Here is a 20169-nt window from a genome sequence, read left to right on the forward strand (position 1 = left end):
GTTCTGTGGTTATAAAAATGCACACCCGCAGGGTGTCTGATGCTCCCAGGTCCCTGGCCTGGCAGGAGTTGGAGGGGGGTATCCTGGGGGCAGGGTGTGGCTGGAGGAGCCAGGGGATCGGAGAGGATGCCTCTCGGGGCCGGACCAGTGCCCACCCTGCCTGCAGCAGACTGGTCATGCCCTATGCACACTCGGGAGACGGTGGACACGAACATTCTGAGGTCTAGGACGCCTGACCCTGCCTGTCCCTTCACAGTGGGCCCCGGACTCCTCGTCTCTCCCGAGGGCCCATGGAGTGGACAGCGCGGGCCGTGGACACGGGTCCAGGCATGGGCCCGGCCCTCTCCCAGGGTGCTTGTCCCCTCACCTGTCCCCACGAGCTGGACCTGGGCAGGTGGACGGGCTTGGGCAGCAGCGCCTGTGTGTCCACGTGGGCTGCCCCCTGTCACCCGGGTGACCCTGCCTGTCTGCTTGTGGCTGCAGGGGCTCCTTTGCTCACGTGCCGTTCTGTCCACTGAGCTGGACTCGGGCGGAGTGCCTGTGGAGAAGCAGCAGAGGCCTGGGCCGGGGTGCGCAGAGAGAGGTTCCTCGGTGGGCACTGCTCGGGTCCCCGAGGGTGAGACCTCTGGGGGCCACATGGGGCTCGAGGCCAAGGGCTGTGCTTTGGGGGCCATATGGAGGGCCTGGGCAGACAGGTGACCCTGAGGTTGTGGAGAGGTGCGGCGAGCCCCTAACCTGGTGGTGGCCAGCTGTCCCAGAGAAGTTGTCCCAGGAGGGCTGGGGCTCAGAGGCAAGGGGCAGCTTTCAACCTGAGCCCTCTGGTGGGGAGCAGGGGGTGAGCCACATAGGTGCTGGGTCCCTGGTCCCCTGGTCGGGGGTGGTGAATCACACAGATGCTCCCCCCTGGTCTCCTGGGGGAGGATGTGAACCACACGGCTGCTGGGTCCCCAGTCTGGTGGGGAGTGAGCCACACAGCTGCTGGGTCCCTCGTCTGGTGGGGGGTGAGCCACACAGGTGCCCCTGTCTCACCTCTGGCTCAGCAGGTCTGGGCATGTGAATCTTGAAATCCCACACGCTGCTGAGGCTGCTCTGAGGGGTGGGGAGGTTGGAGGCTGCCCTGGGGACTGTCCCCCTTGCAGTGGCCCTGGGGCGTAGCCTTCAGTGGTCGTGGGGCCAGGGTCAGGGTGCTGGAGGTGGGTCAGGGGGAGGTGGTGGGTGTGCGACTCAGCCAGCAGGAAGAGGGTGTGAGGTTATGGAGGGGCCTGTCTGAGAGCGGGGGTCCCCTCAGCGCCCTGTCGGAGGCCTCTACGTGCCCCTGGGCCCAGGTCTGTGGGGCACCCTCCCCCCAGGAGAATCCAGCATCAGGAGCTGCCGGTGTTGATCAGGACAACAGGCCTGGCCTGCCCTGCTCTGCTCTGTCCTTGTGCTTAGATCCCTGCGGGCATGAGAACAGGAAGGGCAGCTCAGGGTGCCACCTGGGCGGCTGGCCGCCTTGCGCCCTGTGCCCGGCACAAGCTCATCCTGATGACAGTGGCCGATTCCCGAGGCTCCCTTCTGGGGTGTTGCTGGCGGGGCCATGCACTGAGGCAGGGGCTGTCAAGTGAACCTTGGTCGGGGTCGTCGTGGGAGCGGCCCGCTGCCGCTGAGCGTGGTGCCCGGCGCTGGCCGGCCGTGTTTATGGCCGTCGCCTGTCAGCTGCCGCTGCTGCAGGCTGCGTCCAAGTGACCGGGTTGGTGCGTCCGTTTGTGATGGACCCAAGTCCAGGCGCACATCATAAACAGCGAGGGATTGGCCCCACCCGCCTGCCTGGCATGCCCGCCTGGCGGTGCCCCCTCTGGGGAGGAGTGACTTGCTGCTCAGCGTGCCAGGTGCTTCAGGCAGGGGAAGGTGACCAAGACCCCACAGCTGCGTCCTGCTGACCCCCACCTGCGGGCTCCCTGCGCCCCAAACCTCTTTCTGGCCTTTCCATAAAGGCCAGTCATCACTCAGCTTTCCAGCATCCGCATGCCTCTAAAACTCTGTCTACTAAATGCAGTTTATCCCGATTTTACTCACAATCACTTGTATTTTTCCTGAAGTGTAAAACCCTTGGAAAGGGCATATGTTCTGGTCGGGCTCAACTAAGATCTTGCTCTGATTTATCGTTTTTAAAACCACCGTGCGGCTCCTCAGAGTGAAACGTGAAAAGGATAGAATTCTGAGAGAGTCTAGTTTCCAGGCTTCCCTGGATCTAGGTGGGCTTCCCTGGCGGCCCCGATGGAAAGAATCTGCCAGGCTTCCCTAGATGGGCTTCCCTGGCGGCCCCGATGGAAAGAATCTGCCTGCAATGTGGGAGACCTGCATTCAGTCCCTGGGGTGGAAGGTCGCCTGGAGAAGGGAACGGCTACCCACTCCAATGTGCTTGTCTGGAGAATCCAATGGACAGAGGGGCCTGGCAGGCTACAGTCCATGGTGTCGGAAAGAGCTGCACACAGTGGATCAGCTTTGACTTCACTAGCTCTAGACTGCATGTGAAGTAGATGCTCATGCGCCCCCAGGTCTGTGTGCCGCTGGGAGTCAAGGCGGGAAGCGAGTGAGAAGGAGGCAGGAGAGAAAGCAGGGCACAGGCCACACCCGGGGCCCCTGGCCCCATATGCCCACCCCCCACTCACCGCCGTGACCCTGGCACGTGCTGGCGCCTGGCCCTGGCATGCTCACTTGTGAAGGTCAGCATGGGACAGAGGGCTTCCCAGACCCCTCAGCTCAGAGCCCTCCAAGTGCTGGTGGGAGGCAAGGTGGTGACCCCCAAATACGCACAGGGACCTGGACATCTGAACTCCAGAGTCCGAGAGCCTGTCCTGGACGTGGTGGGAGGGCATCACGGTGGTTAGTGACCATCAGCTGGCCTGGACCCGCCTCCCAGGCGGGCTGGTGTGAGCCTGGGGTCCCTGCACGCGGAGGAGGGAGGCTGAGGTGGACGCCATGTTGGTGCTTCTCTGGAAGAGGGGGCCCTGAGTCACTGAGGGCGGCATGGGGGTGAAGTGCAGACCCCGCCCACCCCATGCGGCTTAGGGCTCACTCCGGGGCAAACTTGCGTTGACCCGGCTATAATACCCACTCCTCTTAGGCATGCGGCAGTGACCGGCCCGTTTTCAGGGGTCCCAGGGCCCCAGCGCCGTGCTGGCCTCCCGCAGGGCCGTGTCGGAGGGCCTGGTTCAGCACCATGGACAGCACTCGCCTGCCTGGGGCTGGGCTCAGAGGGCCGCGCTCCCATCACAACGCGGAGGACAGGCTGGGTCTCCGGCAGCTCACCTGTGTGTCCAGGGCCCCTCAGGACTGTCCCCGGCTGGTGGAGGAGGTCCAGAGTGCAGGGAGGCGGGGGGAGGCGAGCGGGCCCCGGAAAGGGCAGGTCTTATCTGAGGCTGCTGGGAGTGGGGCTTGGTGCAGGGAGGGACCCATGCTCAGGAGGGAGGCTGGCCCTCCTCCCCTGGAGAGAATGGAGACTTGCGTGACCATCGGCATTCCCTTCCCTCCTTGACTTGAAAGTCTCGGAAGAGTAAAGGGCAGTGTGTCTAAGCTAAGCCTGCGAAGAGCCAGCATCTCAGTTAGCATCTCAGTGCCCCAGCTCCCTGGCCTTTGGGGAGGAGGGAGCACCCCATGCTTCTGGGATGATTGTCTGTGCACCAGGTGCCCTGAGGTCCCCATCACGCACACCCAGGGTAGACCCTCCCTGGGACCAGGGCTCAGGTAGAGAAAGGTCCTTATGTGGGGCTGGGCCTCCATCCCAGCCCTGCGGCGTTCCTTGCAGATGGCCCTGCCTCACGCTGTCCATCTGCTGTGGGGTGCGGGTGGGCCTTCCCAGACCCCCTTCCCCCTACCACCAGCGTTTTGCCCGTGGACTCAGTGCATGGCCTCCCCGAGGGCCCCATGCAGAACCGCCAGCCACAGGGCCCAGGAGGCGGACAATGGGCTTGGGCCATTTGGAGAGGAGCGTGGACTGACATGCGAGTCGGGCGGTGCCGTGAGCGGGTCCGGAGGGCACGACAGTGTCGGGAACAATGACCACGGGCCCTCGGGGCCAAGCGTGCGTGTATTGGTGCTGCCCTGGCTGTGGCACAGGCAGGCCTCCCCGCCACCCTGGCCCCGTGCTCAGCAGGCCCTGCCGCCCCGGGGCTTTGGGCATCTGTCCTGCGGCGGGTCCCGCGTCTTCTGTCTGCACCGGGCGAGCAGCTGGCCCAGCGCCACCACCGGGACCCACAGGGTGGGCAGGAAGGACAGGAGCACACAGGCGGCCAGCACCCAGCCCGGGTAGGGCTTCTCCTGCCGCAAGGGGAACCGCTCCTGCAGGACACGAGGCCTGAGAGGGGCATCCGGGAAGCAGACAGGTCGCCCCACGCGCACTCCCTGTGTAGAGGAGGCTGGCCCTCGGCCCCAGGGGCCATGAGCGTGGGGGGCAGCTCAGCCCGTCTTCTCCTCTATCGGGGCCCCTAGGGCGGGTGGAGGGAAAGGCACCTGGCCAGGGCCGCTCCCTGGCAGTGGGCACCTGGGCAGCTGAAGTTTCGGGGACTTGGCCTGCCAAGCCACCTGTGGGGTTAGGCTCCGAGAGGCAGGCCGGGGACCTGGGGTGCCGCGTTCTGGAGAGAGCCACCCTGGACCACCCGAAGGGCTGCTCGGTCCTGGGGTTGACCGCTGGGCCTGGTCAGACTCCGTGCTCCCTCCGTGAGGGGAGCACCACCCGCCCGATCTCAGGCCCGTGGTCACTGTAACAGGGCGGGCGCCCCCAGAAGGTGGCGCCATTCCTCCTATGTCCGTCTGGCCGTGTGGGGCAGCTGCTTTCTGGGGAGATTTTAGAACCAGCTGCGTCCACACCCCGGAGAAGGGGCGGCTCTGAGCTGGCAGATGGAAAGCAGGCTGGTGGAGCTCATGGGCTCAGCGCGCAGCCTGGGGCCAAGAGCTGGCTCCAGAGTCCAGGCCACACCCTGTGCTTTGCCTGTCTCGGTGGCGGGTCCCATCTGAGACTGGCCAGGCGTCTGCAGAGCCGGCCCCATGGCCCCCATCCCCGGGGGAGGGGCTGCAGGGGCCCACGGGGTCACCAGAGTGTGGAGCCTGCACTGCCCTCCCGCTGCTGACCGAGGCCTGCACCCAAGGTCAGCCCCAAGGTCGCTGGGGCTGCCGGAGTCAGCACCGATGCCCCAGGGGACATCAAGGGCCAGGGACCTGGGGTCTCAGGGAAAAAGCAGCCTGCGTGGGCCCCAGCGCACAGATGTCCCTGGTGGGCACCGGGGAGGGGAGTGAGGCTGGGTCTTGGGCCCTGGGGTCATCCCCCTACCCAAAGGACTTACGTATCGGGGGTTCCAGGCCTTGTAGTGCGGTGGCGAGCTGGCCAGGAGGGCAACATAGGCCAGGAAGATGGTCAGCAGCAGCAGGGGGCTCACGACCTTCCAGGTTGCCCGCCAGTAGAAGCCGGGCCGCCTCCCGGTCATCCAGGCTATGTCGTCGCAGAACCTGCCGCAGAGCCTGGGCTCAGTCCCCATCCGCTCGGCCGGCAGCCTTTGTCCACCAGGATGTGGCCCAAGGGACTGTCCCCACCTCCACTCTGACCTCTGTCCCTTGTCTTCCCGAGTGGCCCCTGGATGAGGCAGCCATCTGGGTTCTGGTGAGGACCCGCCCCACCCCCAGGTCAATGGATGGGAAAGGCCCGAGGGGTCGCGGAGCCCAGTCCAGGGAGCAGCAGGACCTGTGGGTCTGGACCCGGTCGGGGAGTTCCAGCTCTGTGAGCGTAGCTGTGGGGGGGACGCGACACCTGACTGGGGTCCCAGGGCAGGAACAGAGGCCCAGGATGTGCAGCGGCCCCGGCACACACGGGAGGGGGTTGGAGCTGCTCCGGACCCCGCCCCAGGGCCCTTCCTGTCCCCGCCCCTCCCAGGTCTCCTCCGCAGGGCACCTGAGGGTCCCCTTCTGAGACCGCGTGGCCCCCAAGTCCAGGGGTGCACTGTCCCCCACACCACTGCTGGCTCTGTGGGCGTGTCCCCTGGGGACGAGCCCGCTGTCCCTCTGCCCGTAGAGCAGCATCGAGGCTTGCATTCAGGGCCTCTCAGGAGCTCTTAGAACAAAGGTCGGGGTCACAACCTCTAGGGTCCCTATCTGGGCAGGGTGACAGGTGAGTGCAGGGGTGTGTGTGTGTGTGCAAGTGTGAGTTCAGGTGTGAGTGCGGTTGTGCCTCGGGCCTGGGCCAGGTGAGGGTGGTAGAATGTGGCTGGGTCTCCTCGGAGGCCTCCAGGGGAGGTTGGCTCTTGGCGCTTTGGGCAGGCCCTCCTGCCCTGGGGTCCACCTGCGCTTGGACGCTGGGAGCTCCCGCAGGTGGCTGGAGACCACTGTTAGTCATGGGCCTCCGCATAGCCAGGCGGTGGTGCCAGGCTACGCCTGTGGACAGGTTCGCTGGGGGGACCTCAGATGGCCCGTGTCACCCACCGCTGCCTGAGGCCCACTCAGGGACCACGGGACGCCGGGAGCAGAGGGGCGGGCCAGGCGGCTGACTCACCGCTTCATCCCATAAACGTAAGCGACCCCGACCACCTCGAAGAAGGCCAGGAGGATCAGGTTCAGGGCCGCGGCGTACTGGTCGAAGATCTCCAGCCAGTAGCTCCCCGACCGCAGCGTGAAGCAGGTGGCCGTGAAGAAGCACAGCAGGCAGGCCAGGCCTGGACACGACCCGTCAGGCGTCTCCGGTGCCCTGCCGTGTGCCCGGCACCGTGGCCTGGAGGACACCCTCGGGGGCCATGCGGGACACAGTGCCCGCCCGTGCTCCCTGGCCCTCGGGGGGTCAGCCTGAGCTGCCGGGACCAGCCCTCAAGCCCCCGTGGGGGAGGCTCATCTGACATCTGGTGAGGAGGCCTGGCTGTGCACTCACCTGTCAGCACCTCCTTGGGGACCCTTCTGGGCATGACCCCCAGGTCCAGGAGCGGCGTGATGATGCTCTCCATGTTCCCGAACATGGACGACAGGCCCAGGCTGAAGAGCATCCCGAAGAAGAGCACAGCCCAGACCGGCGCGCCGGGCATGTGGAGCACGGCCTCCGTGAAGACGATGAAGGCCAGGCCCGTGCCCGAGGCACTCTGCAACATGGCGCAGGTGTGCCAGCACGCCCCCGGGACACACACGTGTGCCAGCACACCCCCTGGGACACACACGTGTGCCAGCACACCCCCAGGACACACGCGTGGGCCAGCATTCCCCCCAGGACACACGCGTGGGCCAGCACGCCCCCTGGGACACACACATGTGCCAGCACACCCCCGGGACACGCGTGTGCCAGCACACCCCTGGGACACACGCGTGGGCGAGCACCCCCCTCGGGACACACACGTGTGCCAGCATGCCCCTGGGACACGTGTGTGCCAGCATGCCCCCCAGGACACACACGTGTGCCAGCATTCCCCCCAAGGACACACGCGTGTGCCAGCAGGGGCCACGCCAGGACGCACACCCACCCTCACGCTCCCTGCTGGAAGGCCAGGGTGCCCTCCTGGGTCAGGCAGAGGTGACCCTGCCCCGTCCGGGCCGTGTTACCACATACTGTGGGTGCACCTCTGTGGGGAGGTGCCCTGTCCCCTAAATCACCTGCGGCGGGGGACGCGCGCCCCCGGGCTGGGGCTCAGGAGCCCATTCAACAGCTTCCCGCAGGGGCCTGCCCACCTCCAGTCACTGTCCCTGCCCCACGTCGGCCAGCCATGGCCTGGCTCGAGGCTGTGCTCACGCCCCTCTCCCTGGACTCTGGGTAGCCCCAAGGCCCGCTCGCCCCGTCTGGACCCCACCTGCAGAGCAGGGCCTGTTGGAGGCACTGCGTTTAGGCCCCAGGGCTCAGCCCTGACCCAGGTCAACGCCTGCAGCCTCCTGCAGCCGCACCATGGCCCCTGCGCACCTTGTCCAGGAAGTCCTCCAGGCGGCAGGCCTCCAGGGGGAGCCCGGCCACCTGAGCCGGCTGTGAGGCGTTCAGACGCGCCAGGGCCGCGGTGTAGGTGTCCCTGGACACGCTCTGCTCCGGCAGGTCGAAGGCGTTGATGAGGTGGAGGATGTTTCTGCGGGGGCGGGGACGCTGGGTGAGTGGCCCCGGAGGGGCGGGCTCTGGGGGGCGCCCGGGGTCTTGTACACATGTGGGGGACACAGGCTATCCGGCTTCTAGGGCCAGCGTACAAAGCGGCCACACAGCCTCCTGCCCCCTGGCCTGCGGGCTCCAGCCTCCTCCGCAGGGGTGGCCTCAAGCTCCTCACATCTCCACGTCCGACTCGGGGCTCACGGCTCAGACTGTTCGCTAGAACATGCTTGGCACCTCGCCCTGCAGAGTCCCGAAGCCTTTTGCAGAGGTGGCTGGGGTGGCTGACATGCCCGTTCCTGCCAGGCCCCGGGACGCTTTGCCCCTAGGGCCGTGGACGAGCCTCTCAGAGGCTGGCTGGGGCCGTGGCTCTCCCGTGCGTGTGCGTTCCGTCCGTTCCGTCTGTGATTCTGCTGTGTCGGCGTGGCCTAGTGACCCTGGCGCAGCAAGAAGGTGGTGACGCTGCCCAAGGTGCAGCCGTAGGGGAGCCGGTGTTGGCCACTCTGGTTTTGTTCTCTGGGCATCTGGGGGGAGCGGTGGGAAGAGCTGGCCCGTGGTGGGACGCTGCTCCCTGGGACGCAGTGGACGCTGCGGCCACTGCGGCCTCTTGGGGTCTCCGAGCCGCGCACGTGCTCTGCTGTGCCTGGGGTGCGGGTGGCTGCCCTTCCTCCCCCGCGTGGCCAGGGGGGTCATGGCAGGCATTCCCCTGTGCCCTGCCAACACTGCCCACGAGTCCATCATCCACAAGCTGCCCTGGACCTCCAGCAGCAGGCGGAGGGCGGGCTTGTGCCCCTCTGGTGGGGCTCTCCCGGGAACCTGCATTGGGAGGCCATCCGTCCCATGCGGTGACTTCCCCTGTGGGGCCGTCCTCACTGGGCCGGCTCCAGGACTGTGGTGAGAGATGACCGCAGCCTGGGCGACTGGAAGCCGCAGGACGTGTGACCTCCTAGCTCTGGAGCAGGGAGTCCAAGACGAGGCGTGGGCAGGGCTGGGGTCGCCCGCGGCCCAGGGGAGGGCCCCGGGTGTGCGCCGTGGCCGCCTCCCTGTAGCCCCCGCTCCTCCTCCATGTCTGCGTGTGCCCCCCCTCCCGTCAGGATACCGGCCGTTGGCCGGGGGCCCATCCTGTCCACAACTCCCTCATCGGAACCTGTCTTCCTGGCCAAGACCCAACCTCCAGCTCGGGTCCTGCCCATGGTTCCAGGCGGACCGCCCCCATCCCTGACTCCTCAGCGCCCAAGGGCCCCGCTCACCGGTCCAGGCACCGCCCGTGGTCGCTGGCTGCCTTGAACCCCAAGACAGAAAAGACAGCGATGGACGCGTAGAGGGACGTCATGCTGTTCACCAGCGCGATGCCCACCGCGTCCCTCCCGCAGTTGTTCCTGTGCAGACGTGCGGCCTTAGGGCCCCAGGGAGGAGGCCTGGGGCAGGGCGCCGCCTCTCAGGGCCCTCCCCACCACCCCCGCCCGGGACCCCAGCTCGAGGCGGCAGCTGGTGCCAACCCTCAGGGCCCGTCTCCTCTGCGGCCTCGGGGCAGGAGCGAGCTGGGGGCCCTGGGTGTGGGTGCCTGGTCTCCAGGTGAGAAACGCACAGTGGCTGCCGTGCAAGGGCGGAGGCAGAAGCACAGCAGGAGTGACCACTGGAGGCCCCTGGGCCCTCCGCCCCCCGCGCGCCCGCTGCCCTCATGGACCCGCGCGGAGGCTGCTGTCAGCGCGTCATCGCTCATGCCATGTTTTATGACCCATGGGCAGGCTTGGGCGTCGTGAGGAGGCGGGCGCCCGGGCGTCTAAGTGCCCGGGAGGCTGACACAGTCTGTATTTCTGCTTTTATGGCCACGTGTGTCACACGGGCAGCCCCGGGTTATAGCCTTGTTCCTGGCTTTGATGACCCCAGTTCCCTTCTGGCAGCTGCTCCAGAACTTGCTGCAAGCTGCTTCAGAGAGCGGCAGCCTCCCGGCCCTCGGGGTGACTCAGTGATTGCCGGAACCCCGAGAGCTTGTGCTTATCAGAGGCTCACACCGGTTGACCCCGCGTTCCAGGAAGGATGTCACAACAAGCTGCTCGGCATGCCCTCCGCAGCACAGCCCCTGGCCACAGCCCCTGGCGCCAGCCCCAGCCTACCTGGGTGGGTTGTAGCTGGCGAAAGCGATGTGTCCTCCCAAGGCGAGGGACAGGGAGAAGAATATCTGGGTGGCGGCGTCCAGCCACACCCGGGGGTTCTGTAGGACCCGCAGCTGGAGGGGAATGGGGACCCGTGGTCGCAGACAGGCCCCCAGCCTGGTGCTCCTGGTCAAGACTGCCCAGCATCCCCGGGATGCTCCCACGAGCCGTGTGCCCACCCAGGCCCCGAAACAGCTTGGGACCACTCGTGAGGAGCGCGTGTGATGACACGGGCAGTCCGGGCTCCCTGCTTTGATGCGGAATGCCCCCTGGGCCCATCCACAGGAGGACGACCCTCTCGGGGCTGGGAGTCAGATCCGGGTCGGTTCAGCTCCCTGCAGGCTAGGGGTTTCGAGGACTCGCGGGCCAGGCGGGGCCCCCTGCACACAGGGCCTGGTGTTCCCACTGGGGAACCCACAGACCCCACCCACGTGCCCAGCAAGGGGCCCAGCCTGGGAGACTGAGGGTGCTAAGCTGTGCAGCCTCTGGGGCTCCAGAGACCATGGGATGGCCCCGTGGCTCCTCTCCTGGCGGGCTCGTGTTCCTGGACAAGCCCCTCAGAGACGTGGGGTCTGGGACCCTGCGGGGGACACTGAGGTCCCCACCAGGCGTCTCTCCTGCACCCCCATTTCACACACCCCTGCATCCCAGCCCGCGTTCTCTGCTCCCCGCCCTCCAAACCTGACCCCTGAGACGCCGGACCGCCCCTCCCTGTGGCCGTCTCTGCTCCCTTGGCTGAGGGTGGGAGGGTCCAGGCTGGGGGGGCCCGGCTTGTTTGTTTCCTGAGCCTGGGACTGTGGGGGAGCTTGGGTGTGGGGCCCACTTACGTCAGGGGTGAACAGGTAGGTCAGTCCTTGCATCGCCCCGGGCAGCGTGAGCCCTCTGACCAGGAAGACCGTGAGCACCAGGTAAGGAAACAGGGCCGTGAAATAAATGGCCTGAAAAGGCCAGTCATCAGTCTCCTCTGCATCCACTCCTGAGTCAGCGGGGCTCAGGAGCGGCCTCGGGCCACTGCTGGGTCGTGGGGTCTGACTGGAGACAGCGGGCGGCGGGCCCCAGTCACGCTCAGGGGCTTGGGCTGCCCCGAGGCTCACGCGAGGGTTCTACTGCGGTGGGCAGTGGCCTCCCTCTGGTCCACAGGCCCCTCCTCCTTCTATGCTGAGGCCCCAGAGGGCCTCTTCATGGGGTCTGTGGGGCGCACACCTGCCCACACGCTCTCCCTGAGCAGGACCAGTCCCCAGTTCTTTCAGGGCTGGGGAGGGTCTGCGCACATAGCGTCTGCAAAAAATTAAATCGGCAAACGGGGACCCTTCCCCCTGAGCCCAGACCCCAAATGCAGACACGGTGCGGCCACCCAGGTCATCTTCAGGGACGTTCGTGCAGGACTATTTGGGTTTCTGGCTGGTTGGTTGGGTCTGAAATTCCAGTCTCCTCGAGCTTGGAGCCCCTCACCTGAGAGTAATTATCACCCCCACACGTTAACCGAAATACAGTACAGGAGCTCACACACACTCAGACCCGCAGACCTCCACAACCACCATCGGGAGGCCCCACAGAGACGCGTGGAGTGTAGTCACAGTTGAAGTCAGGACAAACGTAAAAAGTACCGGACTCATCCACGCCCGGGAGGAAGAGAAAAGTACCAGACTCATCCAAGCCCCGGAGGAAGAGGGATGGGCACTCATCCACGCCCGGGAGGAAGAGGGGTGGGCACTCATCCACGCCCGGGAGGAAGAGGGGTGGGCACTCATCCAAGCCCTGGAGGAAGAGGGGTGGGCAGCTGGAGCTGGGTGCAGTTTGAAAGGCAAACGTGGGAGGCACAGACTCAGGCTCCCCTGGTCCTCTCTGTGTGGAAGCGAGGTGACTTTCAGTATTTTTTCTCATTGCCTCAGTCTCTTTAAAAGATAATGCAGTGTTTAAAACAAAAATGCTGAGAATGTGGGTGTTCCCTAGGTGAAGATTCACCTCGCTCACTGCCGGGCCTGGGTTCAGTCCCTGATCGGTGACCTAAGACCCCACAGGCTGAGAGGCAAAGAAAAAAGGAAGTGCTGAGGCTGCGCTTGCTGCTTATGACGCTGTAGTGAAAGGTGTGATGGCAGCATGGCCACTGGAGGGAGAGGGCGATGCTGAGGCCTCCTCTGTCGCCTGGCGCAGCGTTGCTGGGAGACAGAGTGGGCTGCAGCCCCAAATCCAACCACCGAGTTACAGCCGCCGAGCAAAGGACATAGAGAGGCGTCCAAAACACCTCAGAGAAAGAGCGGCACGAGAGCAAAGAGCAGAGGGGATGAGCAGAAAGTAAATACAAGGCGATGGGCCTCACCCAGCCAGATGGACAGCGCGGTCAGTGCAACCACCCCAAAGGAAGAAGACGGGGGCAGTCAGACTGGGGGCAAAAGTAAGAGCCAGCTGCGCGCTGTCTACCAGAATCACACTTTAAACACAAAGACCCAAACATACAAAAAGAAAAAGAGCTGAAAAAAAATTAATTCAGTCAAAGAAGCCAGAATGGCTGTTCTAACATCAGAGAGGATTTCAGTGCAGACTGTCACTGAGCCGAGGAGGTTCACCTCACGGTGAGAGGAGCCCAGCTCTCCAGGGACACGGACAGAACCTCTGAACCCCAGAGGCCGAGGAGATGAAGTGAGGAGGGGCCCGGGGGCGGGCTGCGCGGCTCACCTTCCCAGTGGTCTCGATGCCCCTGATGACGCACAGGTACACGACGGCCCAGGAGACGGCCAGGCAGACCAGCAGCCGCCACTGGACCGGGCCGCTGTCACCGATGTCGGCCGAGACGTTCAGGGTCCGCCGGTACCAGAAGTAGCTCACGGGGCTGCTGTCCCGGCACTCCTGCACAAGGCCTGGAGCCGGCAGGGCCCGCACAGGTGGGCCGCGGGCCACAGGGACCCGGCAGGACCCCGCCACCCTGGGAGCGGGCCCGGGGGGCTGGCTGCCAGGGGCCTCTGCAGCTGCTCAGCCTGTCCAGCAGGTGCCTAGCACGAGCTGGCACAGGGGGCCCGCGGGGACAGAGGCCCACCCGGGTTCATGAGCACACTTGAAAACCATGAGTACTCCCCACACCTGAGGTCTCCGCAGAGGGCATGCACTTGGGCTGGGGGGGTGTCCCCCTGAAGACCCAATTCAGGGGGATGAGCAGCCCAACCCACACACTTTTCCTTGCCAGGTGTGTGAGCAGCTTCGAGGGCCTGGGTGCTACTTGGTGAGGGGGGCCCGGGGTCCCACAGCAAACGGGCAAGCGCGGGGTAGCAGGACCCAGCTCCAGGGGGGCCGGCCACGCTGGGCATCTCTCCCAACAGCAGTACCTGTGCGGTTGAGGTCGAGCGGGCAGGCGCTCCAGGGCAGCGGGTGCTGGAAGGAGTTGAGGAGGTACCAGAGCACCCAGGTCAGGATGGTGTTGTAGTACAGGCTGACCAGGAAGGACACGGTGAAGCAGCCCAGCCCTGTGGGCACCGGGCACGGTCAGCGCCTCCCTGGGCGGCCCGATGGACCTCTTCGTGCCCAGCCTGTGTATCCGCTCCCTGCGTCAACCCTGAGGCCCCTGCTGCCCGCCCGCTGGCTGGCACCCTCCTGGCTGGGCTTCAGCGGCCTGTCCGCCAGCCTCGGCCTGCTTCTAGGTGGGCCTTCGGGCAGCCCGAAGCCACCAGGCATGCCACAGGCCTGCCGGCGATGCTGGGGCCGTCTGCGGCAGAGCCCATCTCACGGGCACTCGGGGAACCAGGGCTGCCCTCTGCCCAGTCTCCCCAGGTGCCACGAGGTCCCAGGTCGCATGCACTCAGGGCCCCATGCACATGGACTGGGCACCGTGGGCCAGCGAGCTGCTGTTCTGGGGTGGACTCCTGCCTCCGCTGTCACGCCTGATTCCTGCCTTGGGGACCTGCGTGCCCGGGACCCCTGCACCTTCCGTTCCAAACCACCGGGCATGCACTGGTATGACGAGCGAACACCCAGCAAACACGCATGGCACGCGTAGATGCAGCCCCGCCCCCCCACCCCCCACGGAGCAGCTGCAGGTCAGGGTCATGGGGGGGGCACGTACCCATGCCCCCCAGATAGGGCGAGATGGCTGTCCACACCCCGACGCTGCCCCTGCGCAGGCGCTGGCCGACAGCAAGCTCAATGTGGAACAGCGGGATGCCCTCGAAGGCCAGGGCGATGATGTAGGGGATGAGGAAGGCACCTGCAGAGACGTGGCTGTCAGTGGGCTCTGCCCTCCGCCCCGCCCAGCCTTGGTGAGGGTGACACAGGCCGCTGTGGGGGGGATAAGGAGAAGCATTCATGGCCACCGAGGGAGACAGCCCTGACGTTGGGGGTTTGCTTGTGTTAAAGCTGTAGTCCCCCACCCTCTGGGGCTGTGTGGGGTTCCCACTGACACGTGGGCCGAGCTGCGTTCTCACTGGGGCCCTGACACCCCTGGTTCCCGGGCTCCTGGGACGGGGAGCTGGTCTGCTCATGGCAGGGCCTTGCAGGAGGTGGTCACCGGAGGTCCCCCGAGCTGTGCCCTGGGTTGAGGTGGGAAGCCCTTCCCAACCCTTCACCCCTGCTCGGACGCTGGGGTGCACACAGCAGGGTTGGCCTGGGTGCCGGGCCCCTCAGACAGAGCTGCCTCTCGGCAAGAACCTGAGGGCAGGCAGGCAGACACGGCGGCTCCCTTCTGCACCACGTGGATGGCGCGGGTCCCGGCGGGTGGCAGGGGGCCGGGCACCCCTGAGCCCGCAGGCCTGCTGGGGAGACACGGGTCCCCACAGGACGCTCCTGCACTGTCGGGAGGAGGACTGAGTGCCAGAGGCGGAATCGGCCCTGTGTGTGCCGTGGGAGTCTCAGCTGCACATCCTCTGTCCAGATCCTGGGAACCTGCCTGCCCTGGGCTGGCGCGTGTGGCTGCTTCAGCGCTGCCTGGCTGACCGCAGCTGCTGCCTGCACGGGTCCAGGGGACCCCAGGGAGCAGCACAGACCATCAGGCCCTGACCAACAGCACAGGCTGCTGTGGGCACGGCTCTCCCCACTGTCCACGGGAAGCTTGGGTTCAGCTTCCGAGAGCCACTCCCTCGAACCAAGGCCCCGTGCTCTTCACCAGCACAGCTTCGTGCTGGCTTTTTCTATCACCATCCGAAGTGTGGATGCAGAGTCAGAACCCTGAGGGCAGCCAGGCCATGGAGCTCTTGGGCCATGTCGGCCTGACGGGCCGCCGGGGCCAGCATGTGGGCAGACGATGCGTCTCAGTGTCTCCCATGCAGCAGCAAAAAGGCAAAGTACATTAGAGACTTAAGTTCCAGGTGGAGCCCCAGAGGCCCTGGGATGGCCTCCCAGGGGCAGGAGGGCCCCTGCGGGCAGGGCTTGCAGCGAGGGCTGTGGCCGGGGGTCACCAGGGACCCGGGGTCCAGGTCACTGAGGGAGGTGCCCTCCTGAGGCACGCTCAGGCCCCAGGACGCACACCTTGCAGCATGGCGGAGGCAGACCTGGAACGGCCGCACGCCCAGGGCCTGAGCCCCACGTGTTTGAGCCACCATCCGGGAAGGGTGAGGCCTCCGGGCTGACTGGCCCTTGGCCCCCTTCCCCCGTCCCTGCCCGGTCTGAGGGGGAGGCCCTAGCTGGACGGGGTCCAGGTGGAGGCCTCAGGGGCTGGTTGAGGGCAGCGTGAGAGGGTCTGGCCCAAGGAGAGGTCTGGGGAGAGGGGACAGACAGGGAGGGGAGGGACGGGGGGCCTGGCCCATGGCTGAGTCTCCCGGCTCTGGGGAGAGGGGGACAGGAGGCATTTCTGTGACCCGGTGCTGAGCAGTGTCCAGCCTGTGCGTCAGGCTCATTTCAGCCCCAACGCAACCACCGTGGGGACGGGGGCCCAGATCACAGGCCCGGCTGGGGTGCTGGGGGCCAGGCTTGGGGGCTCTACATCCGGGGGGTGCCCGCCCCCTCATGCTGACTCCAGGAGGAGCCAGTGGGGGTGGCGCGGGGCAGGCTTGTTTCTGCCAGACTACAAGGCAGGAGGAGAGCTGGTCCCCCTTTCGTGGACCCCGTGCTGGGGCCCCGGATCCGGGACGCTGCACTGAACTGAGAGGAGCGTGTCTGGTCCTGTCCTGGCTCGGCCCCCGAGCTCCCTAGGCGTGTCGGGGGGTCGGGCGAGGGGCTCAGCTTGTTGATGTCCTTCAGCCTCACCCAGCTGACCCCACAGGCCGGGAGCTGGAGGGGCAGGGCGACCCCACCCCTGGGACTCCCAGCCCGGCCCTCCCGCAGCGGCAGACTGAGAGTCACCAGCCAGCGGCCCAGGGTCCCGTCAAGGGCCTGCCTGGTGGAGGCACAGGAGGGGGCCGTGCTGGGGGGCCCGCCTCTGCATCGCTCCTGGACGGCATTCCTGGGTTGCACCCTTCATGATAAACCTGTAGACCTGAGTGTTTCCCCGAGCCATTCCAGCAAACCACTGAGTCTTAAGAGGGGTTGTGGGACCCCTTGAATTTGTAAAGAATCGGAAGAAGCCACGGTAATCTGGGGACCTGCTACTCCAGATTGGCATCTGAGGTTAGGGGGCGTCTTATGGGGCCGCCCTTAGCCTGTGCGGGCAGGCTAGGTTCTGGGGCACCCAGTCGGCGTCCACTGAGAACCAGAGGCCTGGTCAGTGTGGGGAAAGCCTCGCACATTCGGTGCTCCGGCCCCGAGAGCTGAAGGGCCACTGCAGAGCCGGTGACAAGGAATACACAGTCATCAGATGGCCGGCCGCTGTGTGCCGTCCCCTGTGGGCGGGTCTGGGCAGAGCCCAGGGGGTGCGGGGCATGGCACACAGCTGTTCAGTCCAGTAAGAAAAGATGCCTCTGGTCGGAACAGCGGCAAGGGCCTGTGGGCTGCTGAGAAACACGCCCGTGATCTTGAGGAAAGAGCCACGGGAGGATGGAAGGAGAGGGGCACACGGGGTGAGGGGAGACCTGCATCCCAAGCCCGTGGAGACCGCAGGGGCCAGGCCGGACACCCCACCGGACACGAGGCCCGACCCCCGGCCCGACCCCCGGCCCGCGCGCCACGGCTGCAGTCTATGCAGGAAGGCGGCGGCAGAGTTTAAAGGAAGAGCCGAGAGGGCTCACTCTGCTGGACACCAGGGCTCCACACTAAACCACAGGCCTCCAGGGCAGAGCAGGAATCGGGGCCTCTGCAGCTCCCTGGGGGACCCCCCGGCCACAGCCCGGGTTGGAGCCCTGCGGTCAGCAGCCGGGGCCAGCACCGGGCACTGTGCTTCCGCCTCCTCTGCTCGTTGCAGAGTGGAGCGTATGTGACGCCCCGGACGGCCCCGCGTCCACATCCGCTCAGCTCTGTGATGACGCTGCCTCCCTCCATGACGTGGAGGCACAGTCCTGACGTCAGGGGGTTGCAGGTGCGAACCAGGCGATGCCCTGTCTGCTTGTCACCTCCGCCCTGTCTCAGGGTCTCCAGAGGTGGTCAGAGCAGACGGAGAAGGGCCTCTCGCCGCGTGAGAAGCTTGTTTCGCGGCACTTGGTCGAGAGCTTCCAGCCTGGGAAAGCTGGATCCTGGACCCTACAGGCGTGTCTCGGAGCCCCGGGCATGGCGGGTGGCGCCCGCAGCCTCGATGTCTGGATGGAGGCAGAGGCGGTGTCCATGGGGCGGGGGCCTGGGCCCCCGCTCTGGCCGCTCTGGGTAGCGGGTCAGGCTGTAGGCAGTGCTGTGCTTGCAGGTGGCGGAGCCCCGTGCGTGGAGGGTCGCCGAGGCCCTGGCCTGGCACGACAGGCTTTGGGGGCTCTGGGCGCCCTGCTTCAGGTCTGCGCTGGCGCTCCAGGGAGCTCCATGCTCTCCACGCCACGCTCACGGAGGTGCGGCCGCCCCCCACCCCAGACCCACGGAGGCTCTGGCGCCAGGGCAGCTGTTACAGAGGAATGTCTGGCCATTTGTCTGCATGTTCAGATTTTCCCACATGCCCCAGATCTTATCGTCAGGAAAAGGAGACCTCAAAGATGCCGTGTCTGCATGACCAGGAAGCTTGGTGGGCGGTGCTCATGCGGACTCTGCCTTCTGTGTTGATCCCCTGCTCCCCCATTTTGGGTGGAGATGGGCTGAATCCTCACCACCTCGGCCTCCCCGTCTCCGAGGCAGGAGGCTAGAGCCGCTGCCCTGCAGGGGACACTCGACCAGCGCCTGCCTCGGCAGGGAGCTCCGCAGGCTCTAGGAAGCACAGGCCTTGGGGAAGCCTCGGGTCAGACACCACGATGGGGTGACTCTGCCCGGGAAGCCCCCTGCCCTGAGCCTGGGGACACGGCGAGCCACACCCCACGTCCATCCCCTGAGGGCAGCTGTCCACCTGGTCTGCGCCTCTTGTCCCCAACACCAGGTGTGACACCAACAGCTACAGGCCACTGAGCGAGGCGCCCCTGCCCAGTGGCTCCAGATGCTGCTGTGGGCTTCGTGCGGGAGCCTGGGTGCCCATCTCAGCTCCCCATGTGGCTGCGGCCCCCTGGCTGCCCTCTGGGGTCTGGTCAGTGAGGACACAGTGCTGGCGAGGGGGGCCCGGCGCCCTGACCCTGACGGAGCCTGGGCGGGCGGCCTGCTGAGCAGCACCGCAAAGCTGTCGCCAGCTGGGCTCCGGGGGACAGATCGCTGGGGGTGGGAGTTTCCACACCCCGGAGGCGGCGGTGGGGGGCATACCCAGGAGGCTCACCTCCCCCATACGTCTGCCAGCTGGGCTCCGGGGGACAGATCGCTGGGGGTGGGAGTTTCCACACCCCGGAGGCGGCGGTGGGGGGCACACCCAGGAGGCTCACCTCCCCCATGCGTCTGGCACAGGTACGGGAAGCGCCAGAGGTTGCCCAGGCCCACAGCGAAGCCCACGCAGCTCAGCAGGTACTGGAGTTTGTTGTCCCACGCTGGCCGCTCCTCCCCGCCGCCGTCCACAGGTTGGTCGGGCCCTGGGGTGCGCGCCATGCCTGCCACAGCCCGGAGCCTCCACAGCGGTAGGAAGTTGCCAGTCTCTGCCCTGTGGGTGTGCTTTTTTGTGATTTAAAGGAAAACCAGTGGAGCTGGTTAATCGGTAACAGCCCCCTCCGACTGCGTGCCCCTCCCGACCCCGGACCCTCCCCCGCCCACTCCTGCCCAACGTCTGTGGCCGCCATCACCAACGCGAGAAGCTCAGGGGTTCCGAGGCTGGGGCCCACTTGCCTGTTCCATGGATGTTGTTCACTTTTAATAAACTTTCTGGAATAACTGCTGGCTCACGTGTGGCTGTCAGGAGCAGTTCCGAGCACCCATGGGCCCCCACTAGGCACCCTGCAGGCGTCTACCAGCATCACGGCCATCCCAGGAGGGGCCCTGTCCCTCGTGTGGCCGCACCCCCAACGGCCTGCTTCTGCTCTCCCTCCCCGGAGAGGGACGTTGTGTAAGCGGTGTGAGCTGGGCTACAGGCCTTGGTCTCTGGAGACCCGCCTGGCGGGTGGTTATATGGCCTGTGGGGTGCTGTGTCCCCCATGCACTGACCAGGGTGGCCGTGAGGAAGAGCTGCAATGAACATCTGCAACGGGATTTTGCGTGGACATGGGTGAATGCCCAAGTAGGGCTGCCAGGACAGCTGCTATGTTTACTTTTAAGCCAGTTATTTTCCAAAGATGTCCAGACCTCTCAGATGGTCTGAATGTGACCTTTCCACCTGGCTCCCGGTGCTCCCCTTCTGTCTGGCTCCCGGTGCTCCCCTTCCAGCTGGCTCACAGTGCTCCTCTGCAGAGGATGTCCAGATGAGTTCCAGAAGACCTCCCCTCCCCTGGCCTTCGCCAGCCCCTAGCCCAGGAATCCTTGCCAGTGTGAGCCCACTATAAGCTGTGGTGGGGTGGCGACCTGCGTCCCCAAGGGGTTCCCTGGGAGGGTGGCAGGGTGGGGTGATGCCAGGCATGGGGAGGGGCTTGGCCAGGCTCAGGGGGTATGTGAGCCCTTCCCTCAGCTCGG

General features: G+C 66.0%; 1 protein-coding gene across 4 annotated transcripts; it reads right to left on the minus strand.

Annotated features, from left to right (window-relative positions):
* Nucleotides 1-90: 90 nt before the first annotated feature.
* SLC6A18 (solute carrier family 6 member 18) lies at nt 91-19287 on the minus strand. Of its 4 annotated transcripts, none has more exons than XM_061393924.1 (12): nt 18999-19285; nt 14282-14422; nt 13548-13685; nt 12904-13085; nt 11055-11165; nt 10189-10301; nt 9322-9450; nt 7901-8057; nt 6890-6990; nt 6521-6680; nt 5322-5484; nt 91-4320 (listed from the first exon to the last, which is right to left on the minus strand). In XM_061393924.1, the coding sequence occupies exons 1-12, from the start codon at nt 19156-19158 to the stop codon at nt 3854-3856; spliced, it is 2022 nt and encodes a 673-aa protein (XP_061249908.1). In that variant the 5' UTR covers nt 19159-19285; the 3' UTR covers nt 91-3853. The 4 variants fall into 4 exon arrangements, with proteins under 4 accessions (XP_061249908.1, XP_061249909.1, XP_061249911.1 ...); XM_061393927.1 differs by having other exon boundaries at nt 4039-4320; nt 6521-6712; nt 18999-19280; XM_061393926.1 differs by having other exon boundaries at nt 4039-4320; nt 6890-7094; nt 18999-19277.
* Nucleotides 19288-20169: the final 882 nt, after the last annotated feature.

Source organism: Bos javanicus, chromosome 20 (genome assembly GCF_032452875.1).
Source record: "Bos javanicus breed banteng chromosome 20, ARS-OSU_banteng_1.0, whole genome shotgun sequence".
In the NCBI taxonomy this organism is placed as follows: domain Eukaryota; kingdom Metazoa; phylum Chordata; class Mammalia; order Artiodactyla; family Bovidae; genus Bos; species Bos javanicus.